Source organism: Vulpes lagopus, chromosome 10 (genome assembly GCF_018345385.1).
Source record: "Vulpes lagopus strain Blue_001 chromosome 10, ASM1834538v1, whole genome shotgun sequence".
NCBI lineage: Eukaryota > Metazoa > Chordata > Mammalia > Carnivora > Canidae > Vulpes > Vulpes lagopus.
Window position 1 is genome coordinate 68,287,290 of NC_054833.1, and position 24,926 is coordinate 68,312,215.

General features: G+C 54.9%; 1 protein-coding gene across 4 annotated transcripts in view; it reads left to right on the forward strand.

Moving 5' to 3' along the window:
* Nucleotides 1-24,926, forward strand: part of PEMT (phosphatidylethanolamine N-methyltransferase) — a 92,971-nt gene that overhangs the window by 11,201 nt on the left and 56,844 nt on the right. For 3 of the 4 annotated variants that reach the window (XM_041772448.1, XM_041772447.1, XM_041772445.1), the window contains one exon: nt 6,075-6,182. In XM_041772448.1, coding sequence (XP_041628382.1) covers nt 6,090-6,182 — 93 coding nt within the window. In that variant the 5' untranslated portion in view covers nt 6,075-6,089. Of the gene's footprint in view, nt 1-464; nt 618-6,074; nt 6,183-24,926 lie in introns of those variants that run through there. The other variant, XM_041772446.1, reaches the window with a different exon arrangement.

Here is a 24,926-nt window from a genome sequence, read left to right on the forward strand (position 1 = left end):
GCCTGTGGTCCTTCCCAGAGGGTGGGAGTGATCCGATTCCAGCTCAGATTGTGAGCTGCCCAGAGACCTTCTTCTGAGCCAGATGCCCCCCTTCCCCCATACAGAGTAGATAAGATGAGGTAGGAGGACTGCCTTCGTGTAAAAGTTTGAAGAAAAAGACTGGCACGTTCATTCTTGTGTCTGTGTCCTGTGTCAAACAGGGGCTCTAACCAAAAGTTGCCCAATAAACATTGCCTGAATCCACAGAGAATGCCAGGGGGCCCTTGAGGGTCCCCTGGGAAAGGCAGAAGAGACTGTGGTTCCAAAGACGTATTTTGCTGTGATGGAGAGTGGTGCTGGAGGACCCCATCCCCCCTGGTTCCTCCTGCCCTTTGCTGTATGTTGTGTATGGATCCCACTTGTGATCGATGTGACTTTGACTCTCTGGGCCTCTGCTGTTTGTTTGTATGTCACAATGTGACCCTGGGTGCTGTTGACCCGCAGCAAATCATTCCCTGAAGTGTCCTCAAAGCCTGCAGTAACGTGAAATTGCTATGAGCTGCTTCCTTACCAACTCGTAGGGCTTCAGTAGCTGAGCCCATTCATCGGTGACCTGAGTGGAATTATTCCTGGTTCTGGTAGGTAGTGTCTCTCTTTTCAAGCACAGAGCTCTGCAGTCTTTGACCTTGGAACAGGATTCCATTCTTGGAATTACCCAGCAGAGGAAGCCAAGGTTTTTGCTGTTTTAATGAGGTTGGGGTGGGGAGGGGAGGGGAGGGGAGGAGCAGGGGACCTTCCCCGTAGTCAAGGCAGCCCACAGGTGTCAGGAGTGACGCAAGGGACCCAGGATCTGGGACCCTCCTGATCTGCTCAAGTGTCACCTGGGGATACTCCCTATCCAGTTTCGGGAGGGAGGGCCGCCCTTTCAGGTGAGCTTTGGGAAGTGACAACAATCAGGAGAGGACATTTGGGTCCAGGAGGAGTACCACTGTGGAATATTAGTCATTCTTTCCTGCCAGGCAACGCAGATCCCCCACTCTCAAGGTGACCCAGGTGACGGGATACTCTCCTCCCACCAAGACAGTTTGACCTGAGGACACTGGGACCTGGTGGGGGCTGAGGTTCCAGTTTTAACCAGTTCAGTCCTAACTGGGAGCTTCTTCTGCTGGATGTCCCCTGCTGCCAGCTGTGGCTGGCCTTAGCTTGTTAACCTTTAAGTGCCTCAGTTTCCCTCCCTCAGCTGCCACAAAAGGCAAAAGGAGCTAATTTCTCCTGCTCATTTGCCCTGTCTCTTTGCGGGTATTGGAGACTCCTCCTTCCCTCACTGCAGCAGTGGCTGCAGCATTTCTAAGTCCTTACCGAAAGCCCTGGCTTCTATCAGGAATCTGGAAGGGCTGGGTTGGCCATGGCCTGGCTCTGCCCTCTGCCTGTGATCTGTGGGTTTCTCTGAGCTTTTGGCTCTCTTATCTGCAAAGTAGGCCTAGCAGTAGTGCTCTCCACGATGAGGCATGCGAATTTTAAATAAATACTCTTTGGTCTTGTTATCTGGCACTGGGAAGTTTCTTGCAGGAGGTCTTTGTCCTCAGACTCCCCCTTAGAATAGGGGCACCCAAGTGGATGCTCAGAAGGACATTGAGTTGAATCCTTAAAAACATCTTCAGCATTTCCAGAGAATATGGTTTCCTCTGCCGGCTGGTGGGGAAATAGGGGACACAGGTCACCGTTCCCAACGCCGAGGCCCTCCCTAACCGTCCTCCCTGGGGAGGTGTCATTTACACACAGCGAAATGCATAGACCTTAGAGCCCAGTTGGAAGGCCTAACATGCAAGCTCCTGGCTACCTAGACTCCAGTGAGATGGAGAATATTTCCATCACCCCAGAAAATGCCCTGTGCTCCTCCCCGTCAGTGCCCTACCTTGCTTCACAGAACCTACCCTGAACCATTTGTTCGGTTCTCACCTGCTTGGTGTCCCCAGGCCTGGGTTTCCAGCCGCGACCCTCTGGCCATCACCTGTGCCCACTCTCTAGCTGGATGGGTGCCTGCTGCAGACCTCACACTTTACCCTCTTTCCTCTGGCTGGGTCCCACCAGTGCAGGGTCAGCCTGTGGGACAGGCAGCACAATATTGAGGGCACACTGATTTTGCCTGGGATTTGGGGTTTCTTATCCTCGAGAAGGCATGCATCCCTTCAGCCAGCCACCAGCTCGTAGCAAAAAGTGATGAGTGTGCAGGCTGTGTGGGCACAGAGCAGGGCTTTGAGAATCAGGCCTGCAGGTAACTCAGTTTGGCTATCTGTAAAATGAGGATGCTGATGACAGTGGGAGGAGACAGTTGGTGGGAGGCTCTGGGCAGGGGTAGGAGGCTCTGGGTGGGGGTGGGAGTGTAGGGGGTGGAGAATATTTTAATTCTCTCTGCTTAGTGAGAATAGACCCACAACCAACTAGAGACCCTGACTGTTGGTGTTTCCCTTGTCACAAACATATGCTGCCTTCCTGTGTGGGAGGTTAGGAGAACGGGAGTAGAGAATTCTGCTCTGGAAGAATGGTGGCCTTCAAAGGGAATCTGGCTAACAATCGAATCCTTGTCTGTCGAGTTGCCATATAAATTCCCACGGGGAGTGCCTGGTGTCGTAAAAGTTAGCAGGGTGAAAAGTACATTTCATGTGCTGGCCCTACACTCTGTGATGCGATGATCGAGGGCAAGCCTGGGTCTTAGAGGGCCTTTTGTGGGCGGCCTCGGATGAATGGTTGGTGAGGATGCCCGGTTTATGGAGTTGTTGCATGGGGCGAGTAGTATCTGGAGGGGATGATGGGTAGTGGAGTTCAGGGAAGGCCAGGGCATCAGGACTCCTAGTAGCTCCCTGGTGTTCCTCCCTGCACACACCTTCCACCCAGCTGTACATCTGAGGGATGGGCAGGCCTCACCCTGGGAGACTGACCTGCCCTGAAGAGATCCTATCCCCAGGGTTTCTAAGAACCTGAGAAAGCCCTGTCCCATCCCTTGTCTGGCCATCCCACCTCCTGGCAGTGCTGGTGAACACTAGTTGATTACACAGCCTAAAAGGTGCCATAAAAATATTTATGAAGGGGTGGGCACTTGGGTGGCTCAGTGGTTGAGCGTCTGCCTTTGGCTCAGGTTGATCCCAGTGTCCTGGAATCGAGTTCTGCATCAAGCTCCCCTCAGAGAGCCTGCTTCTCCCTCTGCCTATGACTCTGCCTCTCTCTCTGTGTCTCTCATGAATAAATAAAAATTTAAAAAATCTTAAAAAAATATTTATGAAGCACAGTGCCTGGGCACCTGGTGAATCTGTAGCCTCATAAGTAGAGGGATCAGCTGGCCACTGCCAGCTGTCCACCTGCAGAATCTCTACTGCGACCACATGGGCAATTTTCTGCCTCCAATTTGAAGCCAGAAGGGAGGGGATCAGAGTCCCAGGAGCACAGGCAGCTGAGCTGGAGGGCTCTTCAGAGATGTACCTTTAGCCCCTACTTTTTACTGATGATGAAACAAGAGTTGCTGTTCATTCTGCAAATATTTACTCTTTGTACCAGGTGGAAGACACAGAAATGGAGGAAATAGTAGCCTCTAGCCTGGAGGGATGATTATGAGATAGGCACTGTAACCAAATAATCATAACAGGGTGTACACTAAAGACACAAAAGAGTGCCACTGGTGAAGGTAGAAGAGATGCTCCCACTGGGTCTTGAGGGGTGAATAGGAGTTCGCCTAGAGGTGTAGAGTGATAAAGAGTATTTCAGAAACGTGCAGACCCATTGTAAGAGGGTCTAGAGCATGATGTTTGGTGTGAGTGACAGATGGGGCAGGAAGGATGGCAGGTGATGGTGGATCCAGTGGATGCAATGAATTTATCACTTGTCAGTGAGCGCTGGGATGGGTGAGCTCAGTGCAGGTGAGGAGGCCTGGGGTCCAGAGCATGGCAGGAAGTGAGGCATGGGAAGCTGGCTGAGGGCAGTGGGAACAATGGGATCAATAAACAGATTGGATTCATGGATGAAAGAGGACAAGGGCCAATGGCAGGCAAGCTTTGGCTGGGCATTGAGGGTTGAGATGGGGACCTTCAGGGAGAAGGGGCAATGAGGCAGGTCCTGCTCTGTAAGTGGCCGAGCAGGACCAGAGCCCCACTCTGATGGCTGCTCCCCAGCCCAGCTCTCTTTCCATCCCTCCTCAGGGCTCCTGCTCCACCAGTCAGCCCCATTGCAGCCTCTCGATGGGCCTTGCAGTCGGGTGCTTAATAAATGTTTCTTTTCAACAGAAGATTGAATGCCCTCAGGTTCAGTTCTGGGACTGAGGTGTGCCTGTCTTCCTCCAGGGTGGACAGCCTGTTTTGAGGCCTATTCAGCCATTTGGTCCTTCATGAGTGGCCTCACCTCTCCTGGTGTGCTCTCCAGGGCAACTTGGAATTTCCTGTCATGACCTCATGCCTTGCAAGGTGTCCACCCCGAGGGCCACTGAACCTCTGCTGCTCTGCATGATACTGGGGGCCTGGGTGGGTGGGGGAGTCTGACCTGGGACCAGAAGAGAAGAAGGCTGGAGGACAGGGTGCGGGGTTGCCTGCCTGGTGGGTGTCGGTAGTGCCCACAGGGTGCCCAGAGCCTGTGATCAGTGTGGAGCAAAGCTGTGCTTCTAATGTCACTCTTCTCTGTTTGCTCAGTGAGTCCTCCTTTGTCATTTGTTTATTAATAATGCGCTTGTGGGCTCCCATGGCCACTTTGTCCCTCAGCCATGTCATCCACATGTTCACATAGTGGTGCCTTTTTTGGCTCATTCATTCTTAGCTCTGCCCTTGGTGTCTAAGAGGCGAAGTTTGCCCTAGACTTGGGACAGGAGGCCCACACACGCGAAGGACATGCTGGGCCACATCTTCGAAGGACATGCTGGGCCACACTGAACATCAGTGACTTTCCAGAGTCTTCCCACCGTCCCTACAGGCAGGGTGTCTCAATTCTGCTCCTGAGGGACGCTGGGGCCATGTGTGGAGACATTTTTGGTGCCACTGGCATTGAGTGGGTGGTGGCCAGGGGTGTCGCTGAACACTCTATGGTGCAGGGGACGCCCCCACCACAGGGAGTGATCCAGCCCAAGTGTGGACTGCAGAGGGCAGGAAACCTGCTGGAGATGCCCCACGTGGCATGAAGCTGGTATGTCGTGTGCATACACACAGAAAGAACATTTAGTACAATGTGTTGTGTGTTATTTTATATAAATGTGTATATGTATGTATATTTATGTATACATATATATACACATAGATATGCTGTGGGAATTCTACAGCTTGCTCTGTTCAGTTGACATTTTTAAAAGAATATTCCAGGTTGACATATGGCTAGTTTGTTTAAATTCTGTAGCTTAGCTGCTTTAGGAATGGGCCCTATTCTCTGTATCCATTCTTCCATAGATGGACAGCTAAGTCGCTCATCTTTTTCATTGCCTGTACACGCGCTTTGCACGCTCGCATGAGTTTCTCCAGGACAGGCGATCAGAAGTGAAATTGCTGACAAGTAGGAGCACGCCTTTCAGTTCACACCCTCCCCAGCACTCAAGGCTGTCCCTCGGTAGGGCTGGTGAGAAGGAGGCACATTACTGTTGTTTTAATTTGCATTTACCTGATTACTAGGGAGGCTGTGTGTTCCTTACCATGAATGCCAGCCCCTTGGGTTTGCTCTGGGGCCTCTGAAGCCCTCTGCAATGCATGGTCTCAGGCATGGCACCTGGTGACGGTGACCCAGACCTTTGTCCTGGTGTGGTCACTTCCCCTTCAGGGTGCTGGCCACTCATCCTTGGCACCAGTGATTTCCTTGTCTAGTGTCCCTACTTGCTGCTCTTCTGCTGCCAGCCGGGCCACCCTCTGACTGGGCACGATGCGGGTGGTTGGGTTTCAGCTTTTTATCTTCAGTTTTATGATTACACTGTAGTAACCTTTGCTGGACTTGCTTGTGCCCGAGCCTCCCAGAGTGTTCCCAGAGGGCAACTTTGTTTCTGAGCTCCGGGGGCTTGCCACTCCATGTTCAGCTTGTGGGGCCGGGCTGTCGGGGACTGGGCGGTTCTCCCGCTGATGCCGTCTCTGTCCCTGCAGGCAGACCTCTGCGTTATGACCTGGCTGCTGGGCTACGTGGACCCCTCAGATCCCTGCTTTGTGGCTGCCATCCTTACCATCGCTTTCAATCCACTCTTCTGGAATGTGGTAAGTGCCCTCGCACCAGCGTTGTCTGGATTGGCTGCGGGGACAGACAGACAGATGGCTCTTCCCTCCCTGTGTCTGTCTCTGGCCAGTGTGGAATCATCCTTTCTGTTTCCCCTGTCAAGGTCAGAACCCAGTTAGGGGATGCTGACCAGGGAAGCCCCTCATTCTGGGGATCCTGCAGTATCCTGGCAGTGACAGTGGGGATTTCATCCTAGTGCCCTAGGATTTCAGTTTTCCAGTGGGTGCCGTAGATGGCCTCGGCATAGGGGCTCTGTTCCTTCTCTGCCATGCTGCACAGTAAAGCTGCTTTCTTGTGAATCTCCACCTCCTCACATGTGCTCCAGAAACATGATCATTTTTCCTGAACGGGCCTCCCTGCAAAATGATTGGCACGCCATTGGACTGAGTGTGCTGGGGAGCAAGAATGAGAGGGCAAGAAATGAACACAGGGGCTGCCTGGGTGGCTCAGTCTGTGAAGTGTCTGCCTTCAGCTCAGGTCATGATCTCAGGGTCCTGGGATGGAGCCCCGTGTTTGGCTCCCTGCTCAGAGAGGAGTCTGCTTCTCCCTCTACCTCTGCCACACCCCCTGTTTGTGCTCTCTTACTCTCTGTCAAATAATAAATAAAATCTTAAAAAAAAAGAAGTGAACATAGAAGGAAAAAGAGGAGCACCCAGCTCTTCTGTGGGTCCAGGGGACCAGGCTGTGTGGGAAAGGAGCTCCGAGTCCTTGGAAGAAGGTGTGGGAATGGCAGACAGTCACTCCTGCTACAAGCTTCTCTGTGATGCCTCCTCCCCCCGCAGGATATGGGGGAAGCTCTTGGGTTTTCTGGAGGGATGGGATGGGGTGGCAGTGGTGAGGCTCCTGCCCTGTGCCTGTGCCTGGGTTTGCTGATGCAGAGCCACGAACGTCCTATGATCACCCTTGAGGGTAGCCTAAAGAATGAGGCAAAGCTCAGCATTAGCAACATACTGTTCCAGACTGTTTTCATTTCGAGTGACCACTTGGTCCCAGAGGCAGAACGGGACATGTTTTTCATCTGCTTTATGAGTTAGGTCTTTTCTCTGTCTGGGGAGATCGGGGGTGGGTGGGAGTGGGGGTGCGGGATGGGGCTGCCCCTCTCAAAGAGGCCGCCTTCCCCATGTGCTGTCCCTCCTGTCCTGAATAGGCTGGACCCACCCCCGAGATGGTCGGTTCAGGCCTCCGGCTAGAGGGCCTAATGGGAAAGAGGAGCTCAGAGGGCCAAAGGGCCAGAGCTTGCTGTGTCTAAAACCATCCTTTAGGCCTCCTGGGACCCCTGCCACAGGCCACCCGGGATCCCCTGAGCTGACCCTGACCTGCCACAGGCATCTGAGCAAGAGCTGGGCTTCCACAGTACCTGATCTTCCTGTCCACTTCTACCCTCATTCCTTCTCCCCATCTCCAGTCCCCACCTTCACCCTTCCTCCTGTGGCACAAGACGGCGGTGTGTATGGTGGGTACGTGGCAGGCTGGAGAAATGGCCCCCAAAGACGTATGTCCATGTCCTAATCCTTGGAAACTGTGAAAGTTACCATATATGGCAAAAAAGGGGAGCTTTGCAGGTTTAAGGATCTCAGGATGGGGAGGTTGTTCTGGATTATTGGAGTGTGCCTTCATGCAGTCATGTGTCCTTATAAAAGGGAGGCAGAGGGAGATGAGAAGACCCTGGCTTTGAAGACTGGGGTAATGTGGCTGCCAGCCAAGGAAGGCCATGGCCACCAGAAGCTGGAAGAAGTGAGGGACAGATTCTCCCCTAGGGCGTGGGGGTGGGGGTGGGGGTAGGGGAGCATGGTCCTGCCAGCACCTTGATTTGGCCCAGAGACACTGATTTTGGACTTTTGGCCTTCAGAACTGGGAGAACAAATTCCTGTTACTCTAAAGCACCCAGTCTGCGGAATTGGTTAAAGCAGCTGCAGGAAGCAGGTGCAGGGCACAGAGATGCTATCGGTCTGTAGAAGAGCTGGCAGTCAGCTGGGAGCGTGCAGTGCTCTCCGCAGTCCACAGTCCTCACCCTGCGGGCCTGGCTGGTCTCCCAGCGCCTGGGGCTTGGCTGGCCCAGTGCACAGTGGGTCCCAGGGACACTTCTTCATGCAAATGCCCCTCCCGCTATTTGCCGCCGGTTCTTCCAACTGTGTATTTTTGTAGGTTCATTTTGAAGTCACACTGTGGCCCACGGGCCCGTAGTCAAGATGCTTAAGATTTGGGAGATGGGCAGCTTGTAATCTGTGCATTTGTCATAAGGCTTTTTTCTCTCGTCGTAGTGTTTGATTTGCCTTGCTTCTGAAAAAGTTATTTGCTGGAACAGTATGTGGTCATCAGTGGGAGGAAGAGCTCTTCAGTGGCTTCAGAATGAGGACCTTTAGGGTGGTTTAGTGGGCTGCTGCTGGCCAGACAGCGGAAAGGCCCTGGGAGGCAGGAAAAACCGGTCTGGGTGGGCCTGGACCCGGGCTCTTGCGCCTGGGGACGGAGATCCCAGCGCGTGAGCAGTAAGCAAGGTGGCACCTGTAAAAGTGCTTAATGAGCTGATTAAATCGTCATGACAGCTGATACTTGGTGGGACTTGCCACGCTTGGGCATTGTGCTGAGTGAGTCTCATACAGAATTTTAGTCGATCATCACAGCAAAGGCTGTTATCATCCCCTTTGGAAACTGGGCCGAAGGGGTTCGCTCATGTCTTCAGATACTTCTTGATGGCCTACCACATGCCAGACATGGGGGGCGCCCTGCCCTGGTTCTAAAGGAGCCCACATTCTAGGAGGGGGACGCTGTGGTTAAACACACATACCGCCAAAACGCAGGATGGGGTGGGGCCAAGTGAAGCAGGGGATGGGGGAAGCTGGTCAGGGCAGGGTGACCTTTGAGTGGAAACCTGCCCCTCACAGGGGAGGGAGCCCTCAGGTGTCTGGGGGAAGAGGAGACAACAAGTACAAAAGTCCTGGGTGATTTCAAGGAACAGCCACTGGCTGGAATCTGAACGGAGGGTGAGGGCGGTGGGTCAGAGAGAGGGCTGGCATCACAGTACAGGCCTTGTGGGCCGTGGGGAGCACGTGTGCCGGATCCTGAGCAGGGAGCTGGGGAATGAGTGGCCTGATCTGACTTGGGTTTTCCAGGCTGGCGTGGGCTGCTGAGAGCAGATGAGGGGTGAGGGCGGGGCTGGAGGCTGTCACCGTGCTGGAGGCCCAATGGTGGCTTGGACCAGGGTGGCACCAGCAGCTGTGGGAGAGGTGGTCAGATTCTGCACACAGTTTGAAAGCAGGAAGAGTCAACAGGCTGTACCATGGTTTGGTGCGGCAGCGCCAGAGAGAGGAGGCATGGCCAGCTCCAGTTGGGACCTGAGTGAATTACAATAAGCAATATGGATTTGCTTGCAGTCTGGCACACAGCTCCGTAAATCCTTGAAATTTCCTAGCTGTTGAGTGCGCTCAAGGTGTCTTTTGTTATGTTAACGTGGTGTCTATAGACCCCTCCCCCACCTAAGGACAGGGAGGAGCACGTTGCCAGAGGAACCAACCACGTGGTTGGGGAGGGAAGAGGAACTGGAGGTTGAGTTCGGTAGCCCAGGGCCAATGATTTATTCAGTCACCTCTGTAATGCAGGCTCCGTAAAACCCCAAGAGGATGGGGTTTGGAGATGGGGTACCTGGGTACCTCAGTTGGTTGGGCTTCTGCCTTCAGCTCACGTCATGATCTCAGGGTCCTGGGATCGAGCCCCCCATCATTGGGCTCCCTGCTCAGCAGGGCATCTCTTTCTCCCTCTTCTTCTGCCCCTATGCCTGCTTGCGCGCTCTCTCTCTCTCAAATAAATAAATATCTTTAAAAAAAGATGGGGTTCAGAGAGCTCTGGGTTCGTAAACACATGGAGATGGGGTAAGAGTGGCGTGCCCAGAGAGCATGGGCACTTGGCACCCGTCCCTGTTCCTCACCTTATTCATCTTTTCATCGGGGTGATGACTCCTAGTCTTTAATATCCTTTATAACAAGCTGATAATCAAGCAAATAAGCTGGTTTCCTGAGTTCTGTGAGTTGGGCAGATAGTATCAGAATTGAATTGAATTGTGGGACACCCACCTGGTGTCAGAGCATTGGTTGGATGTGTGGGGACAGGGTGCAGAACTGTAGGGGGTGAGGCCATGTGGGACCACATAGGGGCTGAGAGCTGTGTGGGAAGAGACCTCTGATCTCTCTGTTTCTGGGAGATCCCGAGTGGAGGCCTTTCGAGTCTGGAATTCAGGGGAGCAGAATGGCTGGGGTTGATGGTGATGTCTGAGGCCACGGAGAGAGGCCCAGGCTGAGTCTGGCCTTGGACCAGTGCCTTCTGATTGCTCCAGGCCCACTGTCTGCCTCCTGGGGGCTGTGGCTCTTGGCTGGAGGGGCCTACCCACCTGTCAGTGCCAGCATGGAGATACCCTGGCACCCCCTCCCTACATTCCCCCTGGTCCCATCTCTCTCTTCGTCCCTCCCCGACCATCCCCGCAGCCGGTTTCTATCTCCTTCACTCTGTTAGAATCCTGCTCCCAAAGCCTCAAGGAGCTCTTTGTCACCTTCTGTCCTCCTCTTGTTGGATCTTGGGGCAAACCAACATTGCTGACCTTCACAGTTTCTTGTAACCCTGTTCTCCTTGCCTTATGTGCTCTTCTGGCTCACTGTGTTTCTCCTTTTAAACAGCTTTTCCTCATTCATTCATTTGTTCATTCAACAAATGTTATAATCGAGGGTGTCTGGGTAGTGCAGTAGATTAGGCATCAACTCTTGATTTTGGCTCAGATCGGGATCTCAGGATCGTGAGATTGAGCCCCGTGTCGAGTTCCATGTGGAGCCTGCCTAAGATTCTCTCTCCCTCTCCCTCTGTCCCATCTCCTCACTGCTCAGACTCTCAATGAAAACAAAAGAACAAATATTCATCGAGAACCCACTGTGTGCCAGGCACTATGTGAGCCCCAGGAGCCAGTGGTCTCCATGCTTAGAGATCACAAATAAATTTGTAAATAAAATGGTGAAAAGGTCAGGTGCTACAAGGGGATCAATTGGGGCTTTCCCCTTTGTCTGTGTCTCAGTCCTTGACCCAGAATCTTCTCAGGGTACCAGCACCTTGGGTCTGTGCTATGGCCCCACCTGGGTATGTCAGGCCCAAAAGGGAGCTAGCTGTTTGAACCCTGGCTGAGACAGGGGTGTGGGCTCTGCTTTCCTTCCAGACACCCAGGAGGGAGGGGCCAGCCTCACTCCTCCCTCTCACCCACCCCGCCAGACCCTTCCTCATCAGTCCACCTGCTCAATATGGGGTCACCTGTTCACCTGGTGTGCACTGCAACCTCCTAGCCAGGCTTACAAGCGTCTATCTTATCTTTCCGGAGATGCCACGAATAACTGGGCCGGCTAGGCCTCACCTCCCCACAGCTCCTTTCCTTTGCAAAGTCAGAGCATGCACATGCCAATGTCTGGGAACACCCGGGCTAAGGGGAAGGCCTCTGTGCCTCTCCACCCTTCTACTCTGCATACTTCACTCTGTCATACATTGTGAACACGGGCCAGGGCCAAAGCGCTCAGTGACCCGGTGTACCCTCAGTTGCTTAAAAAGACACCCCACACCGTCTACCAGAAAGTGTGAGCCCTTTCCCGGGTCCCTGAGGCCCCTCTGCCAGGCGTTCTGTTGCTTGCATGCCCAGACGTCCTGGTCCCCACCTTTCCCTGTGACTCATCCTCTCTCCAAGGGCTTCCTGTGTACCTGTGCCACCTCTTTCAGGCAGTCACCCCTACTTCTCACAAATCCCCTTCCCAGCCTACCCTCCAGGCCCAGGTCACCAACATTGGCACTGTTGCCATTTTGGGCCATCCTGCAGGGTGTTTAAGCAGGTGACCTGCCTCTGCCCACTAGGCGTCCTGACAGTCTCAAATGTTTCCAGATGTTGCCATGATCCCCAAGGGGCATAGCCACCCAGGTTGATCTGAGTGAGGCAGTCCTTTGTGCTCCCTGCATGTGTCCTGTGTTCCCCCTGGGCATCACTGCCTGCCCCTTGGCCTTCCCCTTAGCCTGGGTGTTCCCAGACACCTGGAGCAGCCCCTGCCTTGCGTCCCGGTACCCCCAGCACTGTGTGCTGTTCTGAAGGGCAGAGCTTCTGCCTCCCTCTCTGTGCTCCTGCCCTGCGCTGTTGGCGTTGTTGGACCCGCAGCCAGTATTTCCTGGGTTCTCAACAGTTGACCTGACCTCTTCCCCAGTATTCTGGGGTGCATGGGTGGAGGGAGCCCACCTCCATCTGTGACATTGGCATGTGCATGCTCTGACTTTGCAAAGGAAAGGAGCTGTGGGGAGGTGAGGCCTGGCCAGCCCAGTTATTCGTGGCATCTCCGGAAAGATAAGATAGACGCAGCCCTGCGCCATTTCAGCCCCGGGAACTCCTTCCAGTGTCAGAACACAGCGAGCCAGTGCCAGGTTATTATGATGTAGCCTTGAGCTTTCCCGTTGTTTACAGAAGAAAATTGTTGGCGGGCTTTCGTGTCTTAACTATTATCGAAGGCAAACTGCTGGTCAGGACGTCAAAGCTGATGGAGACTATCAGTGTGTTTGGACACCCTGCTAAACGGGATGGCTTTATGGACAGTGACCATATCGTTAATCTTCCACGTGGGCCCCTTGGGAGAGCAAAAGGGATCCGGCCAGGACAGCAGGTGTCAGTGGGAACCATCCCAGCCAGCGGGTTTCTTTTTATTTTATTTTATTTTATTTTATTTTATTTTATTTTATTTTATTTTATTTTATTTTATTTTATTTTTATTTTTTAAAAGATGTATTTATTTATGATAGAGAGGCAGAGACACAGGAGGAGGGAGAAGCAGGCTCCATGCCGGCAGCCCAACGCGGGATGGGAGCCCGACGCGGGGCTCGACCCCGGGACTCCAGGATCGCGCCCTGGGCCAAAAGCCGGCGCTAAACCCAGCGGGTTTCTTCAGCCCAGAGTGTGCTTCTGAGTTCTGTGCTCTTCCCTGCCTGGCGCAGCCTTCTGCTCCCCCTGGAGTGCCTGTTCTCTCACACCCTTGCCTGCTTGCGTGATTTCTTCCACCTGAGACCCACCACCCATCCTTCCAGGGCATGTGTGCAGCACTCCCCACCCCCACCCTCCATGCCCACCTGTCCCCCCCTGGGTCCCAGTCTCAGACTCCTCTAAGTGTGGGATCTACAGCCTGTATCTGGGGCAGCTCTCATCTGTGGCAGGATGGCCAACCTGCCTATTGGCCAGGGCTTTCTGGGTTAGTCTTTTTTTTTTTTTTTTTTTTTAAGATTTTATTTATTTATTCATGAGACAGAGAGAGACAGAGAGACAGAGACACAGGCAGAGGGAGAAGCAGGCTCCATGCAGGGAGCCCAACATGGGACTCCATCCCCGGTCTCCAGGATCACGCCTTGAGCCGAAGGCAGGCGCCAAACCCCTGAGCCACCCAGGGATCCCCTTTCTGGGTTAGTCTTGATGTCTTGCACGCCCAGAGCCCCTCCTTCCTGGGTTGGTCACCCTATCTGCAGAGAGACAGAGCCTCCCTAGGGGGTGGTGAGTTTGGGAAGAGGCAGCTCTTCGTCTCTAGGAAGTAGGGCAAATCACCACCTGGCTGGGGGTAGGGGTAGGATAGTCTCTTAGCCTAGGGATGTCTTGCTGGCTGAGTGCCTGAGGCCCCTGGGCCAGTGGCCCTGGGCTTTGGAGGGAGCTGGGAAGGCAGGACAGTAGATGGCGCTGTGGGTCAGGCAAGGACAGCCAAGAGCCCGTGGGCTGACACCTTTGTATTTGCTCTGTGGTCCCATTTTCTGGTTTCAGATCCTCAGCCAGCAACTGTTGGCTAATTTCAGGTGCCCCAGAGGAACCCCCTATGGGTGCTAGGAAGCTGACCCTGCAGATGCCGCTGGGCCGAAGCAAGGGAACCACCCTGACACCTGGGAGGATGGCTCAGGTCCCATGCCCTGTGTTCACACCCTCTCTGGGCCTTGGTTTCTCCATCTCTGAGGTGAAGACCCCCAGCTCAGGTCCCATCGAGCTCTGAAACACTGTGACCCACTCACTTTACCAGGGGCTGCCCAGGGATGGCCCTTTGTGGGGTCCAGGGGAATAGAATGTCACTTGCCCTCCTGGAACTGGTGTTTGGGCCACCAACGTAAGATAGGATATCATGAGTGCAATCTAAAAGGGTGTGGGCAGCCTGGGAGGCTCAGCCATTTAGCGCTGCCTTCAGCCCAGGGCGTGATCCTGGAGACCTGGGATCAAGTCCCACATCAGGCTCCCTGTGTGGAGCCTGCTTCTCCCTCTGCCTGTGTCTCTGCCTGCCTCTCTCTCTCTCGTGAATAAATAAATAAAATCTTAAAAAAAATAAAAGTCAGGGTGTGATTAGTAATAAAGCTTACAAGTAGAGAACACATCTAGGAGACAGGAGACAGGCTGCACAGGGCCTAGGAGGTAGGCTGGGCTTTCTAGAGGAGCAGCAGGCATGGAGGGTGGGGGGCAAGAGTCAAGAAGGCCAAAGCAAAGGGGATGTGTATGGACAGAAGGTGGACTGGTGGGCCTGGGGCCCCAGAAAGAGGACTCTGAACATTGGCTTGCAACCCTGATTGTCTGCTACAGGCTGGCGGCAGTGAGAGAGAGAGAGAGAGAGAGCATGTAAGTGAGTGGCCATGCATGTGAGAGTATGTGAGTATATGTGAGCATGCATGTGCTTCTGTGTGTGTGTGTGTGTGTGTGTGTGTGTGTGTGTGTGTGTGTGTATCTCATTCAGACAGGCTAGGGAATTGGGACGGGGTGTGAACCCAAACTGTCTGAGACCCTCGCTCCCATCTGGCTTAGAAATCTGGCTCCCAGGGCATGGCCAGGCACCCACTGGGCTCCCAGGCAATGTTTCCGGATTGGGAAACATCCTCTTCTGCCACGAGTGCGTCTTGCCTCTGTGGGAAGCCTGAGCTGGGCTTGTGGGTATAGCCTGTGGCATTAGCAGGGTTTTTCACTGAGCGGAGCTGGCTGGTGGGCTGGGCATGAGAGCCAAGAGAGCACAGAGCTCTGGCTAGCTAGCTGCTTGTCTCTTACGACTAATGTCCTCCAGGACACCATAGCCCTCCCCCGGCCCTGGCTCTCTCCCTGTCCCTGCCCAAGATGCTCTCTCAGAGCTGGGTTCTGCGGAATTAATGGCATGTCTGGTCTCAACTCCACGGCTGGGGACAGTCAGCTGCTCATCACTGGGGACCCTCGCTTGCTTGTCTAGCATCTCTGTGTTGGCTCAAGTGCCAGATGTTCCGTGTGTGTGTGTGTGTGTATGTGTGTGTGTGCTCTTTTCTGAGCCAGGGAGTAGACATGTGTTTTCAGCTGGAAGCAGCCCTGACCACCCCTGCATCCCCATCCCTATCCGAACGGAGAGCTGTACTGGCTAGCGCATCGCTCTGTGGGGCTGCTGGCACTGGCCTGGTGGGGGGGGGGGGGGCATCGTGCTGTCGGCCAGGGCTAACTTTAGAATCTCAGTGTCTGAGCAACGTGGTGATGAAGTGTACTCGGCGCCTCGAACTGGGTCAGCTCACAGTCTTTGCCAGGATCCCTTGGAGTGACACAGTTAAGAACAAAAGGGTGGGGAGGCAGAAGGAGGCTGCCCCCCCAACACCTCCCATACCCCAAAGCCTAGGTGAAACCCTGGCTGGGCCAGCTTTCTTCAGTGACCTTATCCTTTTCCCTAGCTTCCTGACATTCTGGAGGTGCAATCCGAGTTTTCTTAGAAAGTCCGTGCTGGGTGGTGGTGGTGATTGTGGGTCCAAGCACTTCTTCCTGTGATGACTTATTTTTGGTTCTGGCCTCTGTGGCCTTGTGAGGACATCAGGGCATTGTGCGGATTTGTGGGATTGAAAAGCACACGTTGGAGAAGGCTCCTCCCTGAGTGGTTGGGTGAAGGTGACCTCTTGGGATCCTTCCCACATTGAGGGGGTCCAGGACGGAGTTTTCTTGCCCTAGCTTTTCCGGGGTACTCTGAGCAGATTGGGACCTCCTACTTCAACCTTTCTGTAGAACCCCTGGCCTTCAGGTTAGATGAGTGGCTCGGGGGCCATTCATCACCTGGACCCATTCACCTATCTCTGTTGTGACGCCCTCGCAGAGCTCTGGCCATCTATTCTCCGCTATTCTGCAGACCTCATCTCTCACCTCTTTGGATCTTTGCAGTGTGTTCCCTCTTCCTAGAGGGGCCTCCCTTCCTCTCCACCTTTGCTTGTCCTTTAGCCAGCCTGCCCTGAGCCCCAGGCCCACGTGGACATGGCCAAGCATCCCCTTTGCACTTCCCAGACCGTGCTGCTTGGCTAACCCACAGCTCTGTGGACTCTGTCCTGTGCTCAAGTTTGGCTGCCTCCCTCAGACTGAATGCTCCTAGAAGCTAAGGACAGCATCTTGGAGCTAAGGACAAGGCCTAGCCCAGTGTTAGAAGGGGTGGATGGGAAGCTGTCCTTCCAATATCAGGCGTGAGCACTGAGTAGCCTAGAGAGCAGTGGGCCAGGCAAGTCATGTCCTCCTTTTTTCTCCTGTGAGAAGGATGCCAGGTCCTCCCCGTCACCTGCTGCTGCTGCCATGAGTGCACTGTCAAGAATTAATGAGATGCAGCCACGAGTGTTTAGCAGCCTGAGAGGCAGACTGGTTGAGTTGTTGGCTTTGCCCCATTCCTGGGCCTGCTTTTGACGCCAGCCGAGATTCCATGAACAAGTTCCAGGGCTTGAGTTCTTGTCTCACTTCACTGCTCACTTGCTCTCTGAGTCAGTCCCTTCCCTTCCCTGGGTCTCACTTGCCTCATCTGAGGTCTGGAGGAGCGGCCTTTGCCCAATTTCCTCAATGTGAGGCAGCGAGGCTGTTGCAGAGGAAATGGGTGCAAAAGGGTTTGGAAGCACGAAGTGCCCAGTGTCATATTTGGCTCAAAGGAGGAGCAGCTGCAGGAGCCGTCTGGTTGCAGGCACGTCCAGAAGAGCACTTGCATCAGTGGAAACTCCTAGAGCCTTTATCCTCTCCCAGCCACTTTCCCAAACTTTAGGCCAAGTGCCTTCACTTATACCAGAATCTCCTGCCCAGAAAATTTCCATGGCCTATGGATACATCTTGGAGCATAATTTCCATAGCTGGCGACACCTTCCTGGCCCCCAGGAGTCAGGAATGAGCCAGGGAGAGGCTTTGACTCTGTCGGGAAATGTTGGATGTGCACATTGTTGGCCAGTGCCATGGGGCCGCGCACCACCAGGCAGTATTGTCAGGCTCTCCAGTGTCATCGGGTGACACTGCCAGGCTGTGAAGTTCTGGTCCACTGCTTGCACAAGAAGCAGCCTGGTTCTTGCCACCTTTGTCTCCCACCTTCCTCATTCCCTGCCTTGGCACAGTGAGACTCAAGAGGGCTAAGATGAGGGATGGTCAAGTGCCAGCCTGATCAATGTGGGGCTTAGGTCCAAAGATCTGGGCTGATGCCCCACTGCATTCCAGGAAAGCCCCCCATGCTTACGTGTTTGCTGGACAGAGGGTAATAATGCCAGGGGTTTATTCAAAGAGAGGACAGCATGGGCCTGGGGCCCTGGGCTCCTGAGGTTTTGGTGGCCATGGAATCTGGACTGGCCAGGGAGTGCTGGGGTACACACTGGGCAGGAGGCAAGAGAGAAGCTGGAACCAAAGATGAACAGCTGGCCTGGAGGTCCTGGGTGGAGGGGAGTGGATAATCCTGGCCACCTGATAGAAAATGGAGATTTAGGGGCTGGCCTGGGTTGGAGGGGGGTTGGTGGAGCAGAAGGTGAGAGGTGGAGCCTTTACAGATTTCCTCAAGGTAGCTTTCAAAGCCAGGTGGTGCTTACTTTCCGAGGCTCTGGCCCAGCCTCAGAGGCCAGCCCCTGTGTTGGGTACAAGGTTCTGCTAACACACCTTTGTTGCTTTTCACTTTGTCTCGATGCTCCTGCTGAAAATAGCCCTGGATGGGCCCACGTGTGCTGACTGGATGTGCGGTGCAGTAAGGGATAGTGTGCACAGAGACCTCTGCTCCCAAGGCCCACCCCATCCTCCCTGCTGCTGTTGCATGATACTTGAATTGACCCCAACTGGTCCTGAAATGGCACACATAGTAGGTGTGATGTTCTTCAGCCTTCCAGGGCTGTGCTCTGGGCAGAGGGGCCTGTGGTGAGGACGGTGAGGATGCCAGCCCTTTAGCCTCATGACTGGATGGATTTATCCCTCTTCAGGGTTATTCTGTGGCTTAGATGGGAGTACAGCATGGAGGGGGGTGTCATGCTCTGGGCATGTAATAGGCAGCAGCTCCTCTGCCGTGAGTCCCCATCTGTCCACCCATACAGCAGGTGGAATTGTCATGGCATGACATGAATAGCAAGCACCAAGGGGATTTGTAAGCAATAAAGCAAAGGATGAGCGGAAGGAGTTAACGTGATTTATAATAAACACGTATTTTGTCTTCAATCTGTTCCTGGCACAAGCTTCCTAAAACCCTCGGAATTTCCTAAGTGATGGGAGCCAGAAAAGTGTCTTTTGTTATGTTAATGGGGTGACTTTTGGGAAGCCTCTCTGTCACCTAAGTCTGGGGACCAGTGGAGCCAGCCCATGTGTAGACAGTTGGAGCTCTCAGTTCTATTTCTGGCCTCCCGGGAGGGGAGAGAGCTGGAGATGGAGTTGGGGCCAGTGAACAATGATTTCATCTATCTTGCCTGTGTAATCCAGGCTCCATAAAGCCCCAAAAGGGTGGGGTTTGGAGAGCTTTCCCAGGTTGGTGAACAGGTGGAGTTTGGGGGAGAGCAGCAGGCTCGAGATTCCCAGGAGCTATGCACCCTTTCCCCACACCTCGCTCTCTGTATCTCTTCCAGCTTGGCTGTTCCTGAGTTCTGGTCTGTATAATACGCTGGCGACCTACGAAGTCAGTGTTTCTCTGAAGTGTTGTGAGCTGCTCTAGCAAATTAATCGAATTGGAGGTGGGCGGTCATGAACCTCGAATTTATACCTGTTGGCCTGACAAGGGTGACCACCCGGACTTGTAATTGGCGTCTGTGGTTGGGACGGTGCGATCTGACTCCATCTCCAGAGCCATAGCGTCCAAGAGGAGCTAATTGCTTCATGTTGTTAGGGAAAGCACACACATCAGAGGCTATCGTAGTGACTAGTTTTATTTGCTCATGAAGTTTCAATTGCCTTTTCGGCTAGGCCTCTATTTCAGGCCCAAACTTGCCCCTTTTTCCTGAGTGGGGCCCTGTGCTTCTCCCTCCCAAAGCCTAGGACTTCTCATGTATCCTGGTGGCTGGCACAGCGGGGAGTAGAGCCCGAGTGAGGGGGCAAGGGGAGTGAGGGGGCGAGGTAAAGTGCCAGCTCAGCAGGAAGGGCTTCACTCTGAGGCTGGCCCCCCTGCTCCCTTGTCCCCTGCCGGCCACACCCACAGTGACTCACAGGGACCCCCCATGATGCCCAGTACCCTCCCCTCTCTCTCCCCAGCCTGGGCTGGATGCCATCGGCACAGTGACTTGTTACCAGCCACCGATTCCCAGGGGCCTCCTTGGAGCTCTGTGTCTACCACGAGGCTAGGGGAAGTGGGTTGGTGTCTTGGGAGGTGCAGTACCAGGGTCAAATTTGTGTTGAGGGCCCCAGGAGCCCTTCAAGTAAGTGCTGCCCCGGGATGAGGCAGCTGAGCTGCGATGAGGTGGGCTCACTGTGCGGTAGGCTCAGGGCCCAGGAAGGGCACGCATCTGAGTTAGGTTCTCTGGCCTGGGTGGGGACCATCTGTGCTGCCCCTGCAAGTGGAGTGTGGAGCCCCACTCCCCAGCACTTGTGCCCAGCAGGGGATGGATGCGACATTGACAAGCCCCTGGAACCCTGAAGCATGCACCCCATCTCCTGGCAAGATTAGAGGCTGAGTCTGCCCTGGTCCTGCCCTCAGCTTCTCCCCGCTACTTTGAGAAAGACCACTCAGTTGTCCTACAAAGTGCCAGAGGCACTAGTGCCTTCTAGAGGCTTTCTTCCATTAGGGATGAAGAACATTGGAGAAAGGGGTGCTCGGGGAAGGGGTGACTGTGGCATGTCCTGCACAGACTCCTCTGTCACCTGTTCTATAGCCTCTCTTGTCACGTAGGGAGGAATCTTGGATGTGGTCACTGATGAAGTGGCTGGATGTGGGCAGCCTGCCCCGGCAGCCAGCTGGTTGGATGGGGTAGCACTGCTCCGTATCTCCCCACCAGTCTTTGAGGGTAGGGACCAAGTGATGGTGGCCTGCAGTGATGGGGCAGGACAGCCCTAGGTAGGAGCAGTGCTGTCCATGGAGGGCACCAGACTCTCCAGAAGCAGCACCTGGGGACCAGAGAGGTTGCTTGACCTGCCCTGGTCACACAGTTATGGGAGCCGAACTGGGCCCGGCAGCTGGGCCTTCTCCTGTGCATTTCCCTACTCCCCCCTTCCCACCCCTTTGGGGGCCTGCGTGGTGCAGACACAGTCCTAAGTGGCGGCATGGCCCGGCCCCAAGGAGGCAGAGCCCTGGGGCCCTGATGTTGGGAAGAGGCTCTGAGAAGGCCTGCTGGGGCTCTTGCCCTGTGGCCCCCTCCCGCTCCCCCCACTGCCACTACAGGGTGCACGACTGTCCTGCACGGACCTCTCTGCAGCTCGGCTTCCGGCTGGTGTGCATCCTACCTGTGTGATATTATGACTGCACGTGGATTTCCTGTGGGCAAGGCTGCAAGGTGGCCATGGAGGTCAGCCACCCAGAAAGGATGCCTCTGCTGGGGTAGGGCAGGCGCAGGGGTCCTCATGGCCCGTCCTTGGGCTGCTCCGCCTTAGGAGCCCAGTGCAGTCATGTCCCTCTAGCCCCCCAAGTACTCCTTGCCCATCTTGCTGGGCTGGAGAGCAGGAGTTGGAGGGCTCTGTCTCCCTGACGATACCTCTCAGCTGGGGGGACCTGGGCAAGATTTTTGAGGCTCAGTTTTGTCATCTGTGAAAGAGGCAGAGTAGTGAGGGCCTTGAGGATTAGACAGGAAGATAGGTAAAACAGTACCTGGAGCACCCTGAGAGGCTCAACTTTCTTACTGTCACCTTTGTCCCTGGCAGTGGCTTGTGGCCTGGCTGCCCTGGGGCTTCTGTGGTGCAACTGTCCTGTAGCCTCAGTCCTTGGGGATGGCCTGAGGTGGGGCAGCAGGGGCCTTCCCACCCAGCTTAGGAGCTGACTGCGGGGCCCAAGTCGTGGCCAGCTATTGACTGCATGACCTCAGGCAACATCCTCAACCTAAGCTCCATGCCTCAGTTTCTTCATTTGTGAAACAAGTTCACTGGAAGTTCTACCCCAGGGTTGTGCTGAGGTTAAAAAGTCACCCACATGCAGCATACAGAGCAGTGCCAGGCACAGTCAAAACTTGATAAGTGTGAGCTGTTGTCGTCCTGGTCCTGTCTGACCGGTGCCTGGGAAATGTTTGGTGACCGAGCCGTATGTTGCTCCTGTCAACCACATGATAGGACTTGGTGGGGGTTATGGAGAAAGGGGCAGGGTAGGTTGTAGAGAAAGGGAGGAGCTGGGAGAGGGTGCACACGGGTTCTGGCCTTTGGTGGTCACATTGCTCATGGCCGCTGGGTCCTTGGCATGTGCCCAGCTGGGCCCAGGTGTCGGGGCCCAGGGAGATGGTCGGTTCCAGGGTGAGGGGGGAACAGAAGGGCAGTTTAAGTGGAGGAGAGCTAGGAGGAGGGGGGCCACACCTCATCAGAAGTTTGGGAAGGTCAGAGGTGGTCGTGGGAATTGAGGCTGGGTGGGTGGTCTCGGGGGCCTCCTGGAGTGCCAGGGAGCCAAGGGAGGCAGGGAAGAGTGAACCTGTGGGCACATCAGAGAGCCCAGCCCAGCCCCTGTGTGGTTCCTTTGCTGTGTGAGGCTTTGTGCCAGGGCCGACTTGGTCACAAGGTCACAACGCATTGACGCCACCACCCGGAGGCTCTGTACCACCATCCTCGTCCCAGTCCTCAGATCTGCCTCGGGTCAGTGCAGCACTATTGAGAATGGGGTTGCATAGACCCGCCTCTGCTCCTTGGTGTCCTTGGTTTTTGTTTGGTAGTGAAAGTAGATCATGGGTGCCAAGGGTAGGGCCCAGCACCTGGTCCACCTCTGGGTGTGGTGGGGTTAGGGGACTGTCACTCAGGGCTTGCCCCTCCCAGCCAGGGCCAGGCCATGTGCCAGCCTTTCCCTGCTGCACCCCGAGCCTGCTTCTTAGCCTCTGTCACATACCTACTGGTCACTGTTTAGACTGGTGGCAGTGGTGTGAGGGGCATTGCGCTGCCCTGGCCACTGGGGAGCCTTTTGGCTCAGTCCAGCTGTGTCTTTGCTGTGATTGGTCAGGAGGCCAGGTCTTGGCAAGTCTATGAGACCTCAGGTGGGTCAAAGTGGCCAGCAGGGCCCAGAGGCTCTGAAAATCCAGGAGGGCCCATGCCCCAGGAGAACGTGGGAGACAGAGCCTCACTGTGTGGTTCCAGTCCAGCTGTTCACTGGCCAACTGGCAGCCGGGGCAGGCCATTTCATCTGCTCAAGTCTCAGTATCCCTATGCAGAAACCAGGGGAGGGGGGTATACAATGGTCTTTTCTGCTTCCGTGGACCTGAGGCTGTTCTGTAGCTCCACCCTGTGCCATGGGTTTCCTGAGAATCCCAGCTGTGACTTCCTGACAGCCATGAATGTTCACCCCAATCCAGAGGTCCAAATACATGACCCTTCTGCCTCCCCATCCATCTGGATGGCCTGCCTAACTCTCACGTCCATGAGACTGGCTCTTCTGTGCCTCTGAGAACCTGCCGCCGTGTGAAGGCTCAGAGGCCCATTGCAAGGAGTCCAACCCTGGACTGCTCTCCAGCGAAATGGTCTCCATGCCTTGCTCCCCCCAGGCTCCTGGCCAGCTTGCCTCCTCCTCAAGAGCTTCCTGCCATGGAGTGCCACTGGCAGGGCAAGCATGGCCCTACATCGGCTGCCTGGGTCCAGACCTGGTCCTGCCTGCCCCAAGCAAATCACTCAGCCTCTCTGAGCTTCAGTATACTCTCCTGTGAAATAGGCCCTCACCTGCCTGCAAACCGTCCGAGAGGCAGGACTGGCCCTCACTGCCCTGCTTGGCACCCCAGGGGCCCTGGGGTGCTGGCACCTTTCCAAGTTTTGCCTTCCCTAGGCCCCTGCCCCAAGGGAAGCCTGCCAGTACTGGACTGCTGCCTCTGCCCGGATGGGGGAGTGTGGCCTGTCGTGGTGCCCAGTTCCTGCAACGCCACTCTGTGCCACTCTGCCTTCTGGGCCCTCCCTCCACACCCCTGCTGAGGTTTACTCTAGGCCTTTCTCCATTCTGTGAACACTCCCAGGGCACTTGCCCCACATGGCTCTGGGAGGTATTAGAGATGAATAGGAAGTCAGCTCTAGAGCCTGGTAATAAACCTGTGGTCTGCTGTGCTCTGCTAGAGCATCCCTTGTCACGATACTGGAATGGGCCATGAGCCACCCGAGACTCCTAGAAATGCCTTTTCCGTGGCAGTGGCCTTCAGGACTTCTGGGCTAACCCCCGGCTGCCTTCCTCCAGGCCTTCCTGTGTGCACCAGCAGCCCTGGTCCCAGCGATCACCTCTATAATTCCTCATTTCCCGCCTGTCCGCTGTGTGCATTTTGTAAGCACCCCATGTCTTTTTCATAATGAAGCATAGGGTAAAGAGACAAAGGCCAGTGGAGCCCAGTGTAGGGCAGTTAGGTTTGGTGCTCAGTCTGAGATGTGGGCTCCATGGAGGTGAAACCACGGGAGAAGCGAGCCCCCTGCATGGTGTGTCTGCATGTGTCCCTGACAGGCTGCACAGAGGCTGGGGATCGGAGGGGGTCATGAGTGCCAAAGGCTGTGGGGGAAATGAGGGGTCCAGTGAGGTGGAGGAGGGGATGCAAGACAGTCATCTGACAAGCACTGAATCCTCTGGGGGACCCTGTAGCAGCTCAGTGATACAAGAGAGATTTGAGGCACAGAGACAAATTATGTCTGGTGGGATCCTGGGGACCTGCTAGGGCCGGGGGCTTTTCGGCATCCTTACAGCATCCTGCTTCCTGCTGAAGAAACAGAGCCTGGCTTTCCTTTTCCCTGTGAGAGGTAGCAGCCCACGGCCCCTGGGGACCACAGTGGTCTACAGAGCCACTGGCTTCCCCCATTAACAACTGCGCCAGGGGGCCTTCCCTGCAAACGAAGAGCATTTTGGCTCTCTGTTTCATTCTCATGCTTTAAGTGCTCGTGAGGCCTCCGGAAGGAAGGAGGAGGCTCCAGACAGCCGGCAGGAAGCCACCAGTGGCTGGCACCCCAGCCAGGCCCTGCTCTTTAGACTTTCCCGTCTGGGTGATGGGGCTTGGGTGGCTAGCTACTCTGGGGGCCAGATGACTGTGTTGTTAACTTGAAACAGACCTGGCCCTGTTGTTGGGAATCATGGTCTGGGGGAGCCTTCTTACCTGTCTCTCACTCCCCTTGTCATTCCCCTGGTCCCTTGCCTGGGCACCTTGTGTGATGTGATTGATGCCCATGTGCCCAGTCTTCTCTCTGAGAAGGAGCATGTTGTTTGTTCATCGCTGAGCCCTGGTTCCTGCCAAAGTGGCCGTCACTTAGAGGCCTCATCTGTGAAATGAGTAAGGCACCTGGCTGCCAGCTCGGCAGCCAGATGGGGCTGGATTACAGTCCTCTCTGCAGTCTAGGGGAGGTACTTGTAGACACTCCACCCAGAGCATATTTTCAGAGAGTCCAA